At 41.8% G+C, this 13,259-nt stretch overlaps 1 protein-coding gene across 9 annotated transcripts in view; it reads left to right on the top strand.

Moving 5' to 3' along the window:
* r3hdm2 (R3H domain containing 2) overlaps nucleotides 1-13,259 on the top strand; it is a 99,775-nt gene that overhangs the window by 47,543 nt on the left and 38,973 nt on the right. For 8 of the 9 annotated variants that reach the window (XM_080729128.1, XM_080729125.1, XM_080729124.1 and 5 more), the window contains exons 5-10: nucleotides 2,437-2,478; nucleotides 6,912-6,998; nucleotides 7,797-7,914; nucleotides 10,899-10,977; nucleotides 11,360-11,419; nucleotides 12,089-12,229. In XM_080729128.1, coding sequence (XP_080585254.1) covers nucleotides 2,437-2,478; nucleotides 6,912-6,998; nucleotides 7,797-7,914; nucleotides 10,899-10,977; nucleotides 11,360-11,419; nucleotides 12,089-12,229 — 527 coding nt within the window. The remainder of the gene's footprint in view (nucleotides 1-2,436; nucleotides 2,479-6,911; nucleotides 6,999-7,796; nucleotides 7,915-10,898; nucleotides 10,978-11,359; nucleotides 11,420-12,088; nucleotides 12,230-13,259) is intronic. The other variant, XM_080729126.1, reaches the window with a different exon arrangement.

Genomic DNA, 13,259 nt, shown 5'->3' with positions numbered 1-13,259 from the left:
CCACTAAAAACAGGCAGGACTTTACCCAAAATATATTCATGAATACACAAGTGTGGAGAAAGACAAGACACACACAACATTCTGGTAAATCCTTTTTCGCTACTGGGGGGGGGGGGGGGGGGGGGTTATCTTCTCTGAATACCAGTCAGAGAAAAATTGTCACAGTGGGATTCAAAACTCCATATTTAACTTGTGCTCCTAGATGTTTTTCTGCGCTCTTGCTTGTTTCCAATTAGGATCAGCAGTGCTTCTTGGTAGGGCTGTCACGATTATGACATTTTACATGACGATTATTTGTCACTCAAATAATTGCGATTTAATTGTGTTTTTGTCGTTGATAATTACATTTCTGCTTTTAACTCATTGAGTGCCAATCCCGAACTAGTTCGGCTTTATTATCGTATCGCAGAGTGCCGATCCCGAACAAGTTCGGCTTTAAAAAAAAAAAAAAAAAATTTTGAAAACATTTTTTTTGATTTTTTTTTGATTTTTTTTTTGGACCCCATCAAATCTAGTGAACATGATTTCAATCGCGATTTTGATGTTCCACCCCCATACAACCCCATCTAACATACAGGGCAGCCATGTTTGTTTACATAACATGTAAAACATAATGGCGATTATCTCAAGAATGCCTGAACGGATTTCCAATCGGATTTTTTTGTTTGAAAGCTGTGAACAAACTGCACAAATCCACTCTTTTTAGAGCTCATTCTTCTCTGTTTTTTTCCCATGCATGAGGTGTGCAAGGTTTAATCATGGCTAAGTTGACGAAAATAAGGCTTCTAAAATGCTTGGTAGCCAATAGCTAACTTCAAGCTAACTTCATCCTCTTCCTGTACATGCACAAAGGAAAGTGTTCAGGCAAGTCATGGCTGCAGGGCTTCTGCATATACCAGCATATCTCTATGGGATTTTCTATGGCCACTGGGCGCCCTCTAGTGGTGAAAGGGGTGGCACTAAATGAGTTAAGTTGGTAGATATTGACACATAATTACTGACATATTTGACAACTTTATACTTAAAAAAGAACATTGATGGTGGAAATAGCCGATCTACAAGCTCTGTGAGCTTGTAGATCTGCTATTTCCACTATTTTTGACCTGAAATAACCACGATTATGTCCAAAAATCACGATTAGACTATTATGTCTCCATATATGGAGATATGATGACATCACACAGTCCTCAGCCGATGATGTGGCGTGATGTCATACAATACACAAACGAGCCCTACAGTATAAAGGGGCAATTCTTGCCAGGAAAGAAGCATTTCTTCGACTCTGACCTTATCGCCAGGGTTGGCTTATAGCAGCTGTCGGTAGGACCATATATGGATTCTGTTAGTGTGGATCTCCTAACAGGGCATCATCTGGGATACAATCCCTTTTATGCCCATATATGGAGATCCCTAACAGAATCTCTTTTATGCCCATATATGGAGATCCCTAACAGAATCCCTTTTATGCCCATATATGGAGATCCCTAACAGAATCCCTTTTATGCCCATATATGGAGATCCCTAACAGAATCCCTTTTATGCCCATATATGGAGATCCCTAACAGAATCCCTTGTATGCCCATATATGGAGATCCCTAACAGAATCCCTTTTATGCCCATATATGGAGATCCCTAACAGAATCCCTTTTATGCCCATATATTATGGAGAAATCCCTGCTCTGAGTATCTGACATCAGTGTGATGTCACCTGTTTATGCCCATATATGGAGATCCCTGCTCTGCGTATCTGGTTGCTATGGTAAACAGTTGGTTGCTAGGGTAAAAAAACATGGTTGCTATGGTAAACAGTTGGTTGCTAGGGTAAACAGTTGGTTGCTAGGGTAAAACCATGGTTGCTAAGGTGGTTGCTAACGTACACTAACAGACCAGCAACAACAGACTGTTGCCACAGCAACGTACACAAAGGTTTGTGTACACATGTGGTGTGATGTCATACTGATGCGGAGATATGAGCAGGGCAAAGGTGTGACGTGTGACGGACGGACGGACGGACGGACGGACGGACGGACGGCCGGTGGAGGTTTTCATAGTAAACTGCTCCCTGACGGTCGCAAAAAGAACATTGATGGTGGAAATAGCCGATCTACAAGCTCTGTGAGCTTGTAGATCTGCTATTTCCACTATTTTTGACCTGAAATAACCACGATTATGTCCAAAAATCACGATTAGACTATTATGTAATAATTGTGACAGCCCTACTTCTTGGCAAAAACCTTACCATAGAGCCCTGTATTTAGTCGAGCCATAATTGTATTTGTGCTTCTGTTATTTTATGTTCACATCATATTTTACTAACATAATATTCTTTCATAGTCCCTAATTTTTAAGAATAAGCTGTAACATTTAATATGCTCTATTATGCAAAGTTGATTTATCGTTTGGTTCTACAATGCCTTTCACTTTTCTCATGCACAGAGACGGGCTCCAAACCACGGCCATGGAAGGAAAAGAGCCAAGGCGAGTGACTGATTTTATATTCCTACAAGGACACATTTAATATTTGGTAGTTATCTGGCTAGCCATGCAGTCTCTGACACAAATATTCCCCTGTAGTTCCGTTTTATATGATATATTGTGATGTGAAGGGAATGACCAATCCTGTCTGATTGGACATTATATTGTCCAAGATATCCAGAAGGTTAACAAAAAACAGGTTCACTTTTTGCTAAGCTGGCATAAGAGTTCTCAGACCTTGAACAATAGTGTGTTGCCTATAGCAGGGGTCTTCAACGTTTTCAGGCCAAGGACCCCTTAGTTGAGAGAGAGAGATGAAGCAGGGACCCCCACATTTTCAGAGATTCCATTTAGTTTCATCGTTTGACAGCACAATCATCAGTGTGTTTTGGATTCATGTCAGTTTGTGTTTTCAGATATTTAACCACTTGACCATCAATACTTGATAAAGTTGACTTTTCACTCTGTACTTAGTCTGCTCTTTTTCCACTCTACACCAAACCTCTTTGCCGAAAATAGCCAATCTACAAGCTCTCGTTGTGAGCTTGTAGATCTGCTATTTTTTGCTTAAGTTCTCAGAATATGGAATATGGAATATAAAAAAGGAGAAAAAACTTTTCATCACTCAAAGATTTGGAGGACCCCCTGCAGTAACTCTGAGGACCCCTTAGACCCCCTGTTGAAGACCCCTGGCCTATAGCAACCACACTAATTAATACCTGGCAGTTAATGTGTTAAATGTGTTATATACTTACTGTAAGTAGCCTTGGGAACCAATAGTTCCAGAGCCATGTGGCCAATAGGTCAGGAGCCTATATCCTGTGTCTATAGCGTGAGGCAGCTTGATGTACACCCCCCTGAACATGACACCTGTATGCCATAGGGGTTGCCCCCAATCCAAACCTTAATTCTGAGCGCCAAGCAGGGAGACATTGGTTACCAATTTTATAGTCTTTGATCTGACTCAGCCTGGGATTGAACCCCACTTCCCAGTCTCAGTGCGTTAAAAATAAAAGAAACAGCTTCAATTGGTCCCAAAGAGAGAGCTGGCTGGTCTGTGGTAGACGTCTGTGGGAGCCGTTTTCTTTGAAAAAGAAAAAATAAATCACAATTTGGTCCCCGGGGTTGACACGCTTTTATACTTCTGATACTGTATACAGTATTTTGCTTGACTATAATGAACAACTTATACCAGGTTTAGACCATTTTACATCCAGAGGAGCAGTGTAGCGCAAACTATACAGTAAATGCCAAATCTGGCAAAAACAAAATAAAAATGGTATTGGGGTAGTGGTACTCCAAATACAGTCATCATCAGACATTAGAATATATCCTCTGTAAACGTGTTTTTGACCCCAGAAACCTAGCAAAACACACTTTTTTTTTAAAGCTTAGATTGACTGGACTATCTGCTAGTTTGTTGACCTTCCATTATTAACGTTCTAATCCTCTCAACTGCTGTGTAATAGCTTTGGGAGGCTTCTTATTCTCAGTGGTTCTTCATAATCCTATTACCAAAGAAACACACAGTGAAATCCTTACTGTCAAATTAACTCTTGAGAGTATATAAATGAAATAATAATAAATGAACACTGAGGATTTAAGGTGGTTGCACACTGCACTGCGTGTGTTCGTTGCGTTTTGGAAATCCGAAAGCCATAGGCCAGGGAGAGAGAGAGGAAAGAGAGAGAGAGAGCAAGGGACTCAGTGCGACAGCTGCGAAAATCGGAAAAAATCAACCCTGGTCTGAAAATAAATACGAAACGGGCGGCAGTGTGCAAACGTGATTGACATAACTTGAGGTTGATTTTTTTATTCACGCGCTCCGAAATCCACTCCGATATTCGGCCCGAAAGACGCAGCAGTGTGCAAAGACCTTCACTGTGATTTTACAGGTGGCTATAACTCTTGAACTGTAGGTCGTACAATCAAATCAAAATACTTTTTTCCCTGGATTAATTGGATCGTGACGCAAATCCACCTACTGTATAGGCCCCGGCCATTAGTGCCGGACTAGATTCTGTGCCATTTCACGTTTTCTTCAAAACACACTTTTTGCTACTACTCCAACAAATTCTGTCCAAACCTCACACAAATCATTACATGTTATATTTCTGCTGTCATAACTGTATGATCACGATGTTAGGGCTGGGGCGGTATGGTTATCGCGGTAATACATCACTGTTAAGTGACTGTATGGCTGGCTGTATTGCGGTATCTCCCCCCAAATTGTTTTCAATTAAATAAAAAATAAATAAAACAATATAAAAAAATGATAGTGTTAAAAAGAAAATGCATATTATTATTATCGTGGTAATTAACTCGACACTGCGGTATGCATTACACAACCCCGGTCATTGCACCCAGCTCTACATGATGTATCAGTTGCGGGTCCTGGGTAGGCAACCTGGCCTGGCGAGAGAGTTTTCTAGTTTCATTTGGTTTGCAGGATTGTTTTGCTCAAAGGGAAATGTGATTTAACATTATCGATCACTCTATTGTGGGCGTATTGGAACTACAGTATAAACCACTTAAACCCTGTAAGCTTCATTGAACAGGGTCTCACAGGGATATATCCTTGCCCCCTCATTTTCTCCCTTTACACCAGGGGTCTGCAACGTTTTAAGGACCCCTTAGCTGAGAGAGAGACAAAGCAGGGACCCCTACAACCTGTAACCATAGTTTCATCGTTTGACAGCACAGTCATCAGTTTATTTTGGATTCATGTCAATGTGTGTTTTCAGATTTTTAACCACTTGAACCGTCAATACTTAATAAACTTGACCTTTCACTCTGTACTTAGTCTGCTCTTTTTCCCCTCTACACCAAACCTCTTTGCCGAAAATAGCCGATCTATAAGCTCACAACGTTGTGAGCTTGTAGATCTGCTATTTTTGGCTAAAGTTCTCAGAATATGGACACTAGGGTTCAAGTGGTTAATATAAAAAAGGAGTAAAAAAGTAAAATCACACAAATATTTGGAGGACCCCCTGTAGTAACTCTGAGGACCCCCTAGGGGTCCTGGACCCCTTGTTGAAGACCCTTGCTCTACACCAAATCTCTTCGGAAAATAGCCTATCTACAAACTCACAAGCTTTTACAGCATGTAGATCTTCTAGTTTTGACAAATGTTTCCCGGATTGAATGTTTTAAAGATCAGTGGTGTTAAGTAACTAAGTAAATGTACAATTTACTTAGTACAATTTTGAGTTATTTGTACTTTACTTGAGTATTTCCAATTTCCAATACTTCTACTCCACTACATCTCGGATTCAAACATTTTAGTTACAGAAAACTTAAGTTACTAGTTGCTTGCTTTCTAGATTTGTACTATTATTACAAAACATACATTAACCACTTCAGCCCTATATACATTTTGTCCATTTGAAAATAGCCGATCTACAAGCTCACAACGTGTCGCACCGCAACGCATTGTGAGCTAGTACTTTTCCCACCACTGGCCCCATTACTTTGTGTGTATTTAAGGGAACAGCTCCCACGCCACATGATGCACTTGTAATGGTTCTAATAGCTCCTTGTTAATGGGATTAGATCTGACCTTCTGCCCTCTTTATATAGTTGTGTGTACACATGGCACGCACGCACGCACGCACGCACACACACACACGCACACACACGCACACACGCACAAGCTCCATGCATCTGGGCGATGTCTTTGCTGCAAGCCCCCTGTTGTCCTGACCTGGTTTCTACTGTGTGGATCCTCTCTCTCATCCCCTTGTTGCACTACAGAATGGTTGAGATGCCAGCCAAGTGTGTCAGCAGCAGGCTCTTTAGTAACAGAAAATGTGCATCATCACTGATGATTATTACAATGTTTGGAGCTTCCCTTCTAATGTATAACCTGCCCTCATCGGCCATGTGGTTTTCATGTTCCCCTCGTTCTCCTGTTCGCTCAGAATCTCCTACCTCAGAGAGCTCTATTGCCACTTGTTACTCAAGGTGCTGTTTGTTTTGTATTTATCATATTTATCAAGGCGTTTTGTGCTTATAGATCTGCTATTTTCACAAGTTTTGTACAACAGTCTTATATGATGAGGCAGGGTTTTAATTTATGAAAAAAAACATGCAAATTTGAAACTTGGAGATGCAAGGTTTCTGCCGGACAGTGACGAGATGTAGTTCTTGCATATTGTATTGGACACATACAGCAACAAAGTTGTTTTTCTTTCTTGCCCCCCCCCTTTTTCTTTTTTTTCAACATTCTGTGGTGAAGGAGAGTGGTATAAACATGCCTGGGGTTTTCATAATATCAGTATCAAGGGCACATCACAAAACAAGGTTGACTCGGCAGAGAAAAAAGACGAAAGGGGCAGCAATATTATATATAGTGTTAATAGAGGTTATATTTATCTCTAGCATTTACATGCAAGTCTATACCTTCTACAAGGACTGTGTTTTTGATTGTGTTGCAGTCTAATGCTAAGCTGAAACTGGTACGGAGTCTGGCAGTGTGTGAGGAATCTTCCGGTCCATTCGGCATTGATGGACTTCCAGAATCGGTAACTGCAAACCTATTGCTCTATTCCTAAATCTCCCATACATTTAATAACCCTCGGTTATTAAATGTTCATCTTTTTTCATATATTTTTTTCATGCATGTGATGAATTGTTTGTCAGCAAAACTTCGTAGCAAATGATCACACCGAAATTGCAAATAATCACTACAGCCGTTTGTGTGATGTAGACTTCTGCGTAGGACTGTAAACATGCGAGGGACATTTCACTTCATCGAACAGAGCATGAACAAGCGATCGTTTGGCTTCTGAACACCTATTCTGCTCCACAAGCTGTATGGAGTAATTCTATGGTCATTCTTTTGCCCTTTTTGGAACTCTTAAGAACTGGTTACCATTGACTTCAGTTGTTTTGGAGAAAGCTGCTATGAAGTTTTGCTGGCAAACTCCTTGTGTGTTGTGTGGACAAAGAAATGTTATCCTTGTTTCAACTAGTACTGTATGAAGGTAAGTAAATGACAGAATTTGCGTTTTTGGGTGACTGGTGCAAAGTCTAGTATACAAGGTTCGGAAGAGAAATCACTCCCAGTGTTTTGACAAAACAGCTGCAGTACCTTTGTCTAAGGGTTAGGGTTAGAGTGCTGGTTTCAACTTCTAACATAATAGTGTACTGGTTAATTTAGCCTGTAGTGTAGATCAATGTTTTCCCACATGTAAGGTAGCTCTACTTTTTGGGGGACCAGTACTCCTAGAGAATTAAGTTGAAGAGTTAGCACAATCAGTACAGAAAACGTAATGTTTGAATAATAAGTTAATCCTAATGGTTGTCTTTTTTTTTTCTAGGATATCATCCAACTTCACATCAGCTGTCCGTCAGACAAGGAGGAGGAGAAGTCCTCAAAAGATGAGTACGAAAATGAAGAGAAGAAAGAGAAGGCCCCACGCAAGATGTTGTCACGTGGTAAGATCTATTATTTCAATGCTGTTTCGTTCAGTTTGGCGATGTGACTCTGCTCCTGTGATACGTCACAAGTTACTATGAAAAGCTCCACTGGCTGTCAGTCAGTCAGTCAGTCAGTCTGTCTGTCACGTCACACTTTTCCCCTACTCATATCTCCGCCACTGTTGCCCCTATCCATTCCAAACTTTGCACACACACTCCTTGGCTGCGAAACCTCAACCTCACAACCTTTCTCACATGCCCCTCTTCTAGAGCCACCATGAGGCCGATTTTTGCAAAACTAATTTTTGGACACTGCTCCTACAGATTTTGCCCTAAAATCATGCAAAGCGGTACACAGTATGTCTAGAGTCCTGTCATCAACATGTATCTGTCCCATTATAAACATTATAAACAGAACATTATCCAGTCACCCACTGCCTAGTCTCGCGTAGCCAGACAACTATTCCACAATATAGAGTCTGGAACTACACCTCCTGAACAGCGAGTAATGGCAGCTGGCATTTCCATTCACGAAAATATATTTTAAAATGTAATTTCTGCTAAACGGCAAGCTAAATAATGCTTAGATGATTTGTATTTATATAATGATAAATGTGCGCGATGTGAGACGGAAACGGAAAGTGAGGAGGAGGCTTCACTTACGCTTTAACCGGTTACTCATCATTCTTCCGTTATTCCAGACTGTTTGACGGGAGCATTTCCAAATCGCGGAGTCAACAGTCTGACCACGCAAGACTACCCACTGCCTAGTTTACCCAACATCCGTCCCCAGTCCCCACATACAGTACTGTAGCATGGGTGCGTGGGGGACTTCACAACGGTGGGAACTGGGAAGGGGCTAGTGTTTCTATTGAAGGGCACTGGCATTCGGATCCTAGCTCAGTGGGTGTATCAACCCAATTCAGTTGGCATGACGTCACCACAGTCGCTTGCAATCTGCACAGCTGAGCCAAATGAACGCAGATTAGAAAATTCAGGGCTTCAGTTATTCGATCTCAGACCCGGTTCCGGTTCCCAACCCTAGTTGCAGCAATGAGTCATCCTCAGTATAGAGTATTTTTGGGCTTAACTATGGAGGAGTGGATAGAGCAATGCATGTCTCCGGAAAAAGTCCATCTTAAAAGGACGACTCACAGAGCAGGTGAAGGATTATATCGGTGAACTTGAAAAAAAACCTGAAATTGAGCCAGCACTGTTAAGCGAAGGAAATGGGCTATCAGATGCTTTGGTGTCAGGAAAAAAGTGTAGTAAATCTTCAAAGGTTGACAGGCAGAGCTGCACAAAGATGTGACTTGACTAACTTAAAGAAAAAATAGTATTGGCAGCTATCTTGTTTGTGCAGTCTGCTGAGGACTACTTTGTTGTTGTAGAAATTATTCTTGTAATGGCGCAATATCCTGATCAGTGAGTCCCCAGATTGATTCCTAGCCAGCCGGACCATTTACCCCTACTCTTTCTCCACATTTCTTGTCTCTCTCCACAGTCATACATATTGCAGCCCTTTGTGATGTGTTTACTCTTCATAAATTGGTTCAAGTTCATGCATGTTTGACATAATGTCAATGTGCTCCGTACATTTATCACACACGAGACATACAAGACAAGGGTGCTCTTTTAATTATTAAAACCAAATGGAAGGATAACTCTTGAACTATATCATTTCGGTGGCGTTTGAAGCACCCGGAAGACTGCCGGAAGTAGCTGAATCCAGGTGCATTGTGGGTGAATTGGCTCACTTTTGGCCAATTTTTCTTACGTCGATGAATGTCTTGAACGTCCCGAACGTCAAACTATGTCTATAGAACCCTATGGCAGACCCAGCAGCTGTGTTCACCACGCCTGCAGTTCCAGCTTTGGCCTGTAGGGCCAAGGCTGCTTCAATGTTCTGCCGTGGTTCTGTGGGCTTGGGTGCGACGCCACGGCCCCGTTATCACATCGCGTTAGCTGGTAACCAGGTAAACCGGTGCTGCGGCATTAGAATTATTCATTTCCATGTGAAAGTAAACACCCCGGTTGGATTTAGTGAATTTCCACAACGTGGCTTCAGGGTCTCTTTAAAATAAAGCGCAGTGGATGGCGGCACTCCAAATAACCGGTAATTACAAAAATATTAAAAATAATAGCATCCCAAGTGTCAATTGTAACTGTCAGGCATAAATTTACAGTGGACCATATCTGTTGCAATTAGTCCTCGGTTCACGCCTTTTCTTTCCTGCACAGAATGATATTATAGTATAGTTCCTACTAGCAAGGAAATGCAGTCATAACCATTGTGTATAAGGGATAATCCATGACGGAAAAAAGCACAGCATATCCCCCCGTCCTGGAAAATGATTTCCTGGAAAGAGGGGAAACCCTGCTAGTGTCTCAGGGTGCTGATATCATTCCCTCAAGAACCCATGCTGGTGGGGTGACGGGGATTGGGGTGGGGGGGTCAAAGAGCTATGTTAAGCACCCTTACTTCAAGCACTCTTTACTTCACCATCTCAATAACGGTGTCTCTGATGCTACCATTCTCACAAGTGCTAACCCTTCTCTAACCCAGTGGTTCTCAACATGTGGGTCCCCCCCAGGGGAGTCCCCAGATGATTAAGTTAATGTGCAACATTATTTTCTCTCTCAACAGTCAACAAACCAACATAGTTTTAAGTGTATAGAGGGTATATGTACATTTCTAAAGTGACAATATAATGACTTTTTAATACCTCTAAAATGACAAATTAAACAAATTGTGAAATATTAGAGGCAGAAATTGTGAAAATAGCTGATCGACATGCTCACAACGCCTCGCAACCCGCGGCGTTGTGAGCATGTAGATCTGCTATTTTCACAATAGAACCGTGTTATACAAAATGTAATGCCTCAACCCTTAGTGCTCGTCAAGATGGGGGGGGGTCCCCAGTTAAAATATGATTATTTTGGGGGTCACGGCCTGAAAAGGTTGAGAACCACTGCTCTAACCCCTTCTCCATCGCTGTCAGACTCCAGTCAGGAGTACACGGACTCCACGGGCATCGACGTTCACGAGTTTCTGGTCAACACACTGAAAAACAATCCCAGGTAAGTGACTATTATACTTCACGGGTTGATCTTGTGTGAGACTAATCCATCATGGTTTAAGACATGTTGGCATAGAAATGAATCCTACTGGGCAAGATGGGCTACTGTAGCATATAGAGGGGGGGAATCCCATCCTCTCACTATTGGATTTCTATTTAGAGTGTTCCGCAGTGTTTGGCATTGAACATGGCCCCTACTCTAAGCCTCTGGGGGGGGGGGGGGGGATTGGGAAGGACTGCCCATCCTTACTTTAGACGGCATTGGGAAAGTATTCAGTGCTTGCCTTTGATCTTTGCTTGGTATTCTGTTTGCACTCTACTCAATGATCTCTCACTCACCCCCCCTCTCTCTCACCCCTCCCTCTCTCCCTTTGCTTCGACAGGGATCGAATGATGCTGCTCAAACTAGAACAAGATATCCTGGAGTTCATTAATGACGACAAGTGAGCCACATTCTTCACAACCACTCACTCGTACTTAAATTTAGCCCTCTGAAGTCCATCCCACTTTTATTTATAGGCCACTATGGTAATAAGATAAATACAGCAGTTTGTAGTTTATGTTATAGAGAAAGTTTATGCTAGACCGTGTTCTCTCTGGCATTTTAACCGTGAGGTTATTATTGTGTGGGTCTCTGTGTCCCCCTGTTGCTGGGATATTATCATTGCTAGGCTGAAGTGTTGGTTAACCACTTTCAGCCTGGTGTCCCCACTTTGTGCATGGCATTATATGCAAAACAAAACCAAGAACTTTTCAACATCTTTCTAAAATTGCAGAGATCTACATGCTCACAATGCGTCAATATGGTGTGAGCTTATAGATTGGTATTATGATTTAAAAAATGGTAAATGGTGCATTTGTATAGTGCCTTTATTCAAGGCACTTTACAGAGATTGTGCTCGTGTTGTTTGAGATTCAACGAAATGCAGACAACTGAGACACAATGGAGCTGATCAATGGTCAATCAATTGGTGTATCACATGCCCCTATTCTGGGGCAAACATTTGGCAAAAATAGCACATCTACAAGCTCACAACATCTGAAAAAAAGGAGGGGCGGGACTCTGGTCAAGTAAGTATATGGAGATTAAGTGGTTCATTTCTCCCCTGCAGTAACCAGTATAAGAAGTTTCCTCAGATGACCTCTTATCATCGCATGCTGCTACACCGTGTGGCGGCCTACTTCGGCATGGACCACAACGTGGACCAGACGGGCAAAGCCGTCATCATCAACAAGACGGGCAACACACGCATGTAAGAGTTACTAGGGCCCAAGGTGGAGGGGCCTTAACTATTTTATACTTTAGCTATTGAAAAATAGCAGATATACAAGCTCACAGCGCGGCACCGAGTGTGGTCCTTGACATAAAAATATTTGAGCACCACTGACATAGAAATATAGGTTTTTCAAAACCTTAGAAGGATTTGAAATATTCAGAATCCGCACAAACTCGGTGCCGCACTGTGTGCTTGTATATCTGCTATTTTTCAATAGTTAAAGAACTGTGAGTGAATCCTTGTACCCAGGGCCCAGAATTTGGTGTGACACCCCTGCATGTAAGTGGCTCACCGGGTCAGCCTCAGGAACATGGGTGATTGGTTGTTGGAGACTAAAGTCATGATAAAGCCCCACTGTGCAATACTATTTCTCTACTGATGGAGAAATAGGTGAGTTGCAATATTGTGTGTCAAAATAAGCCCAGCTCTACAACATGCTCTATAAAGGAGAGAAAATAACATGGTAACGTCTCAATGAAACATTCATGCCAAGCATAGGCCTTGAGACTATCAAAAAATATTGCGTTATGCAGCTTTAAAGGGCAGGCTTTAATTCTATGCAGGAATGACTGCCAGACCAACTGGTAAATTTATTTAACACCGCGGGAGACTTTACAAACAAGACACTTAACCTTATCTTCATGCTACAATGAGTTGTTAATGGCAACTGTAAAGGATATTTTTTCACTTAATTTCTTCCTTTTTGCCTGGACTTTAACAGTGGGGCTGGGCCTATAACTTCCCTATGAACGTCTCTGAGTGATGAGGTTAGTTACATAATTGAAGTTAACGAACTAGTCAGCCACGGCGCAATTGCCCCTCCAGGCTATGGGATGCCTGTTGGCCTAACAATGAACTAGTCAATTGCAGCGCAACCATCCCTTCAGGCTATGGAAAGTAGGCTGTAATACATATTTGCAGGGAGTCTTTCATCTCCATCTGTAGGAGTAATATATAAAAAAATATATATTTTTGAAAAAATGGGTGGCATTTCTTCCTCTGCCTA

The sequence above is a fragment of the Nannobrachium achirus genome (genome assembly GCF_963921795.1).
Source record: "Nannobrachium achirus genome assembly, chromosome: 6".
In the NCBI taxonomy this organism is placed as follows: Eukaryota; Metazoa; Chordata; class Actinopteri; order Myctophiformes; family Myctophidae; genus Nannobrachium; species Nannobrachium achirus.
The sequence above is the reverse complement of the archived record's forward strand: the minus strand, read 5'-3'. Positions and strand labels throughout refer to the sequence as shown.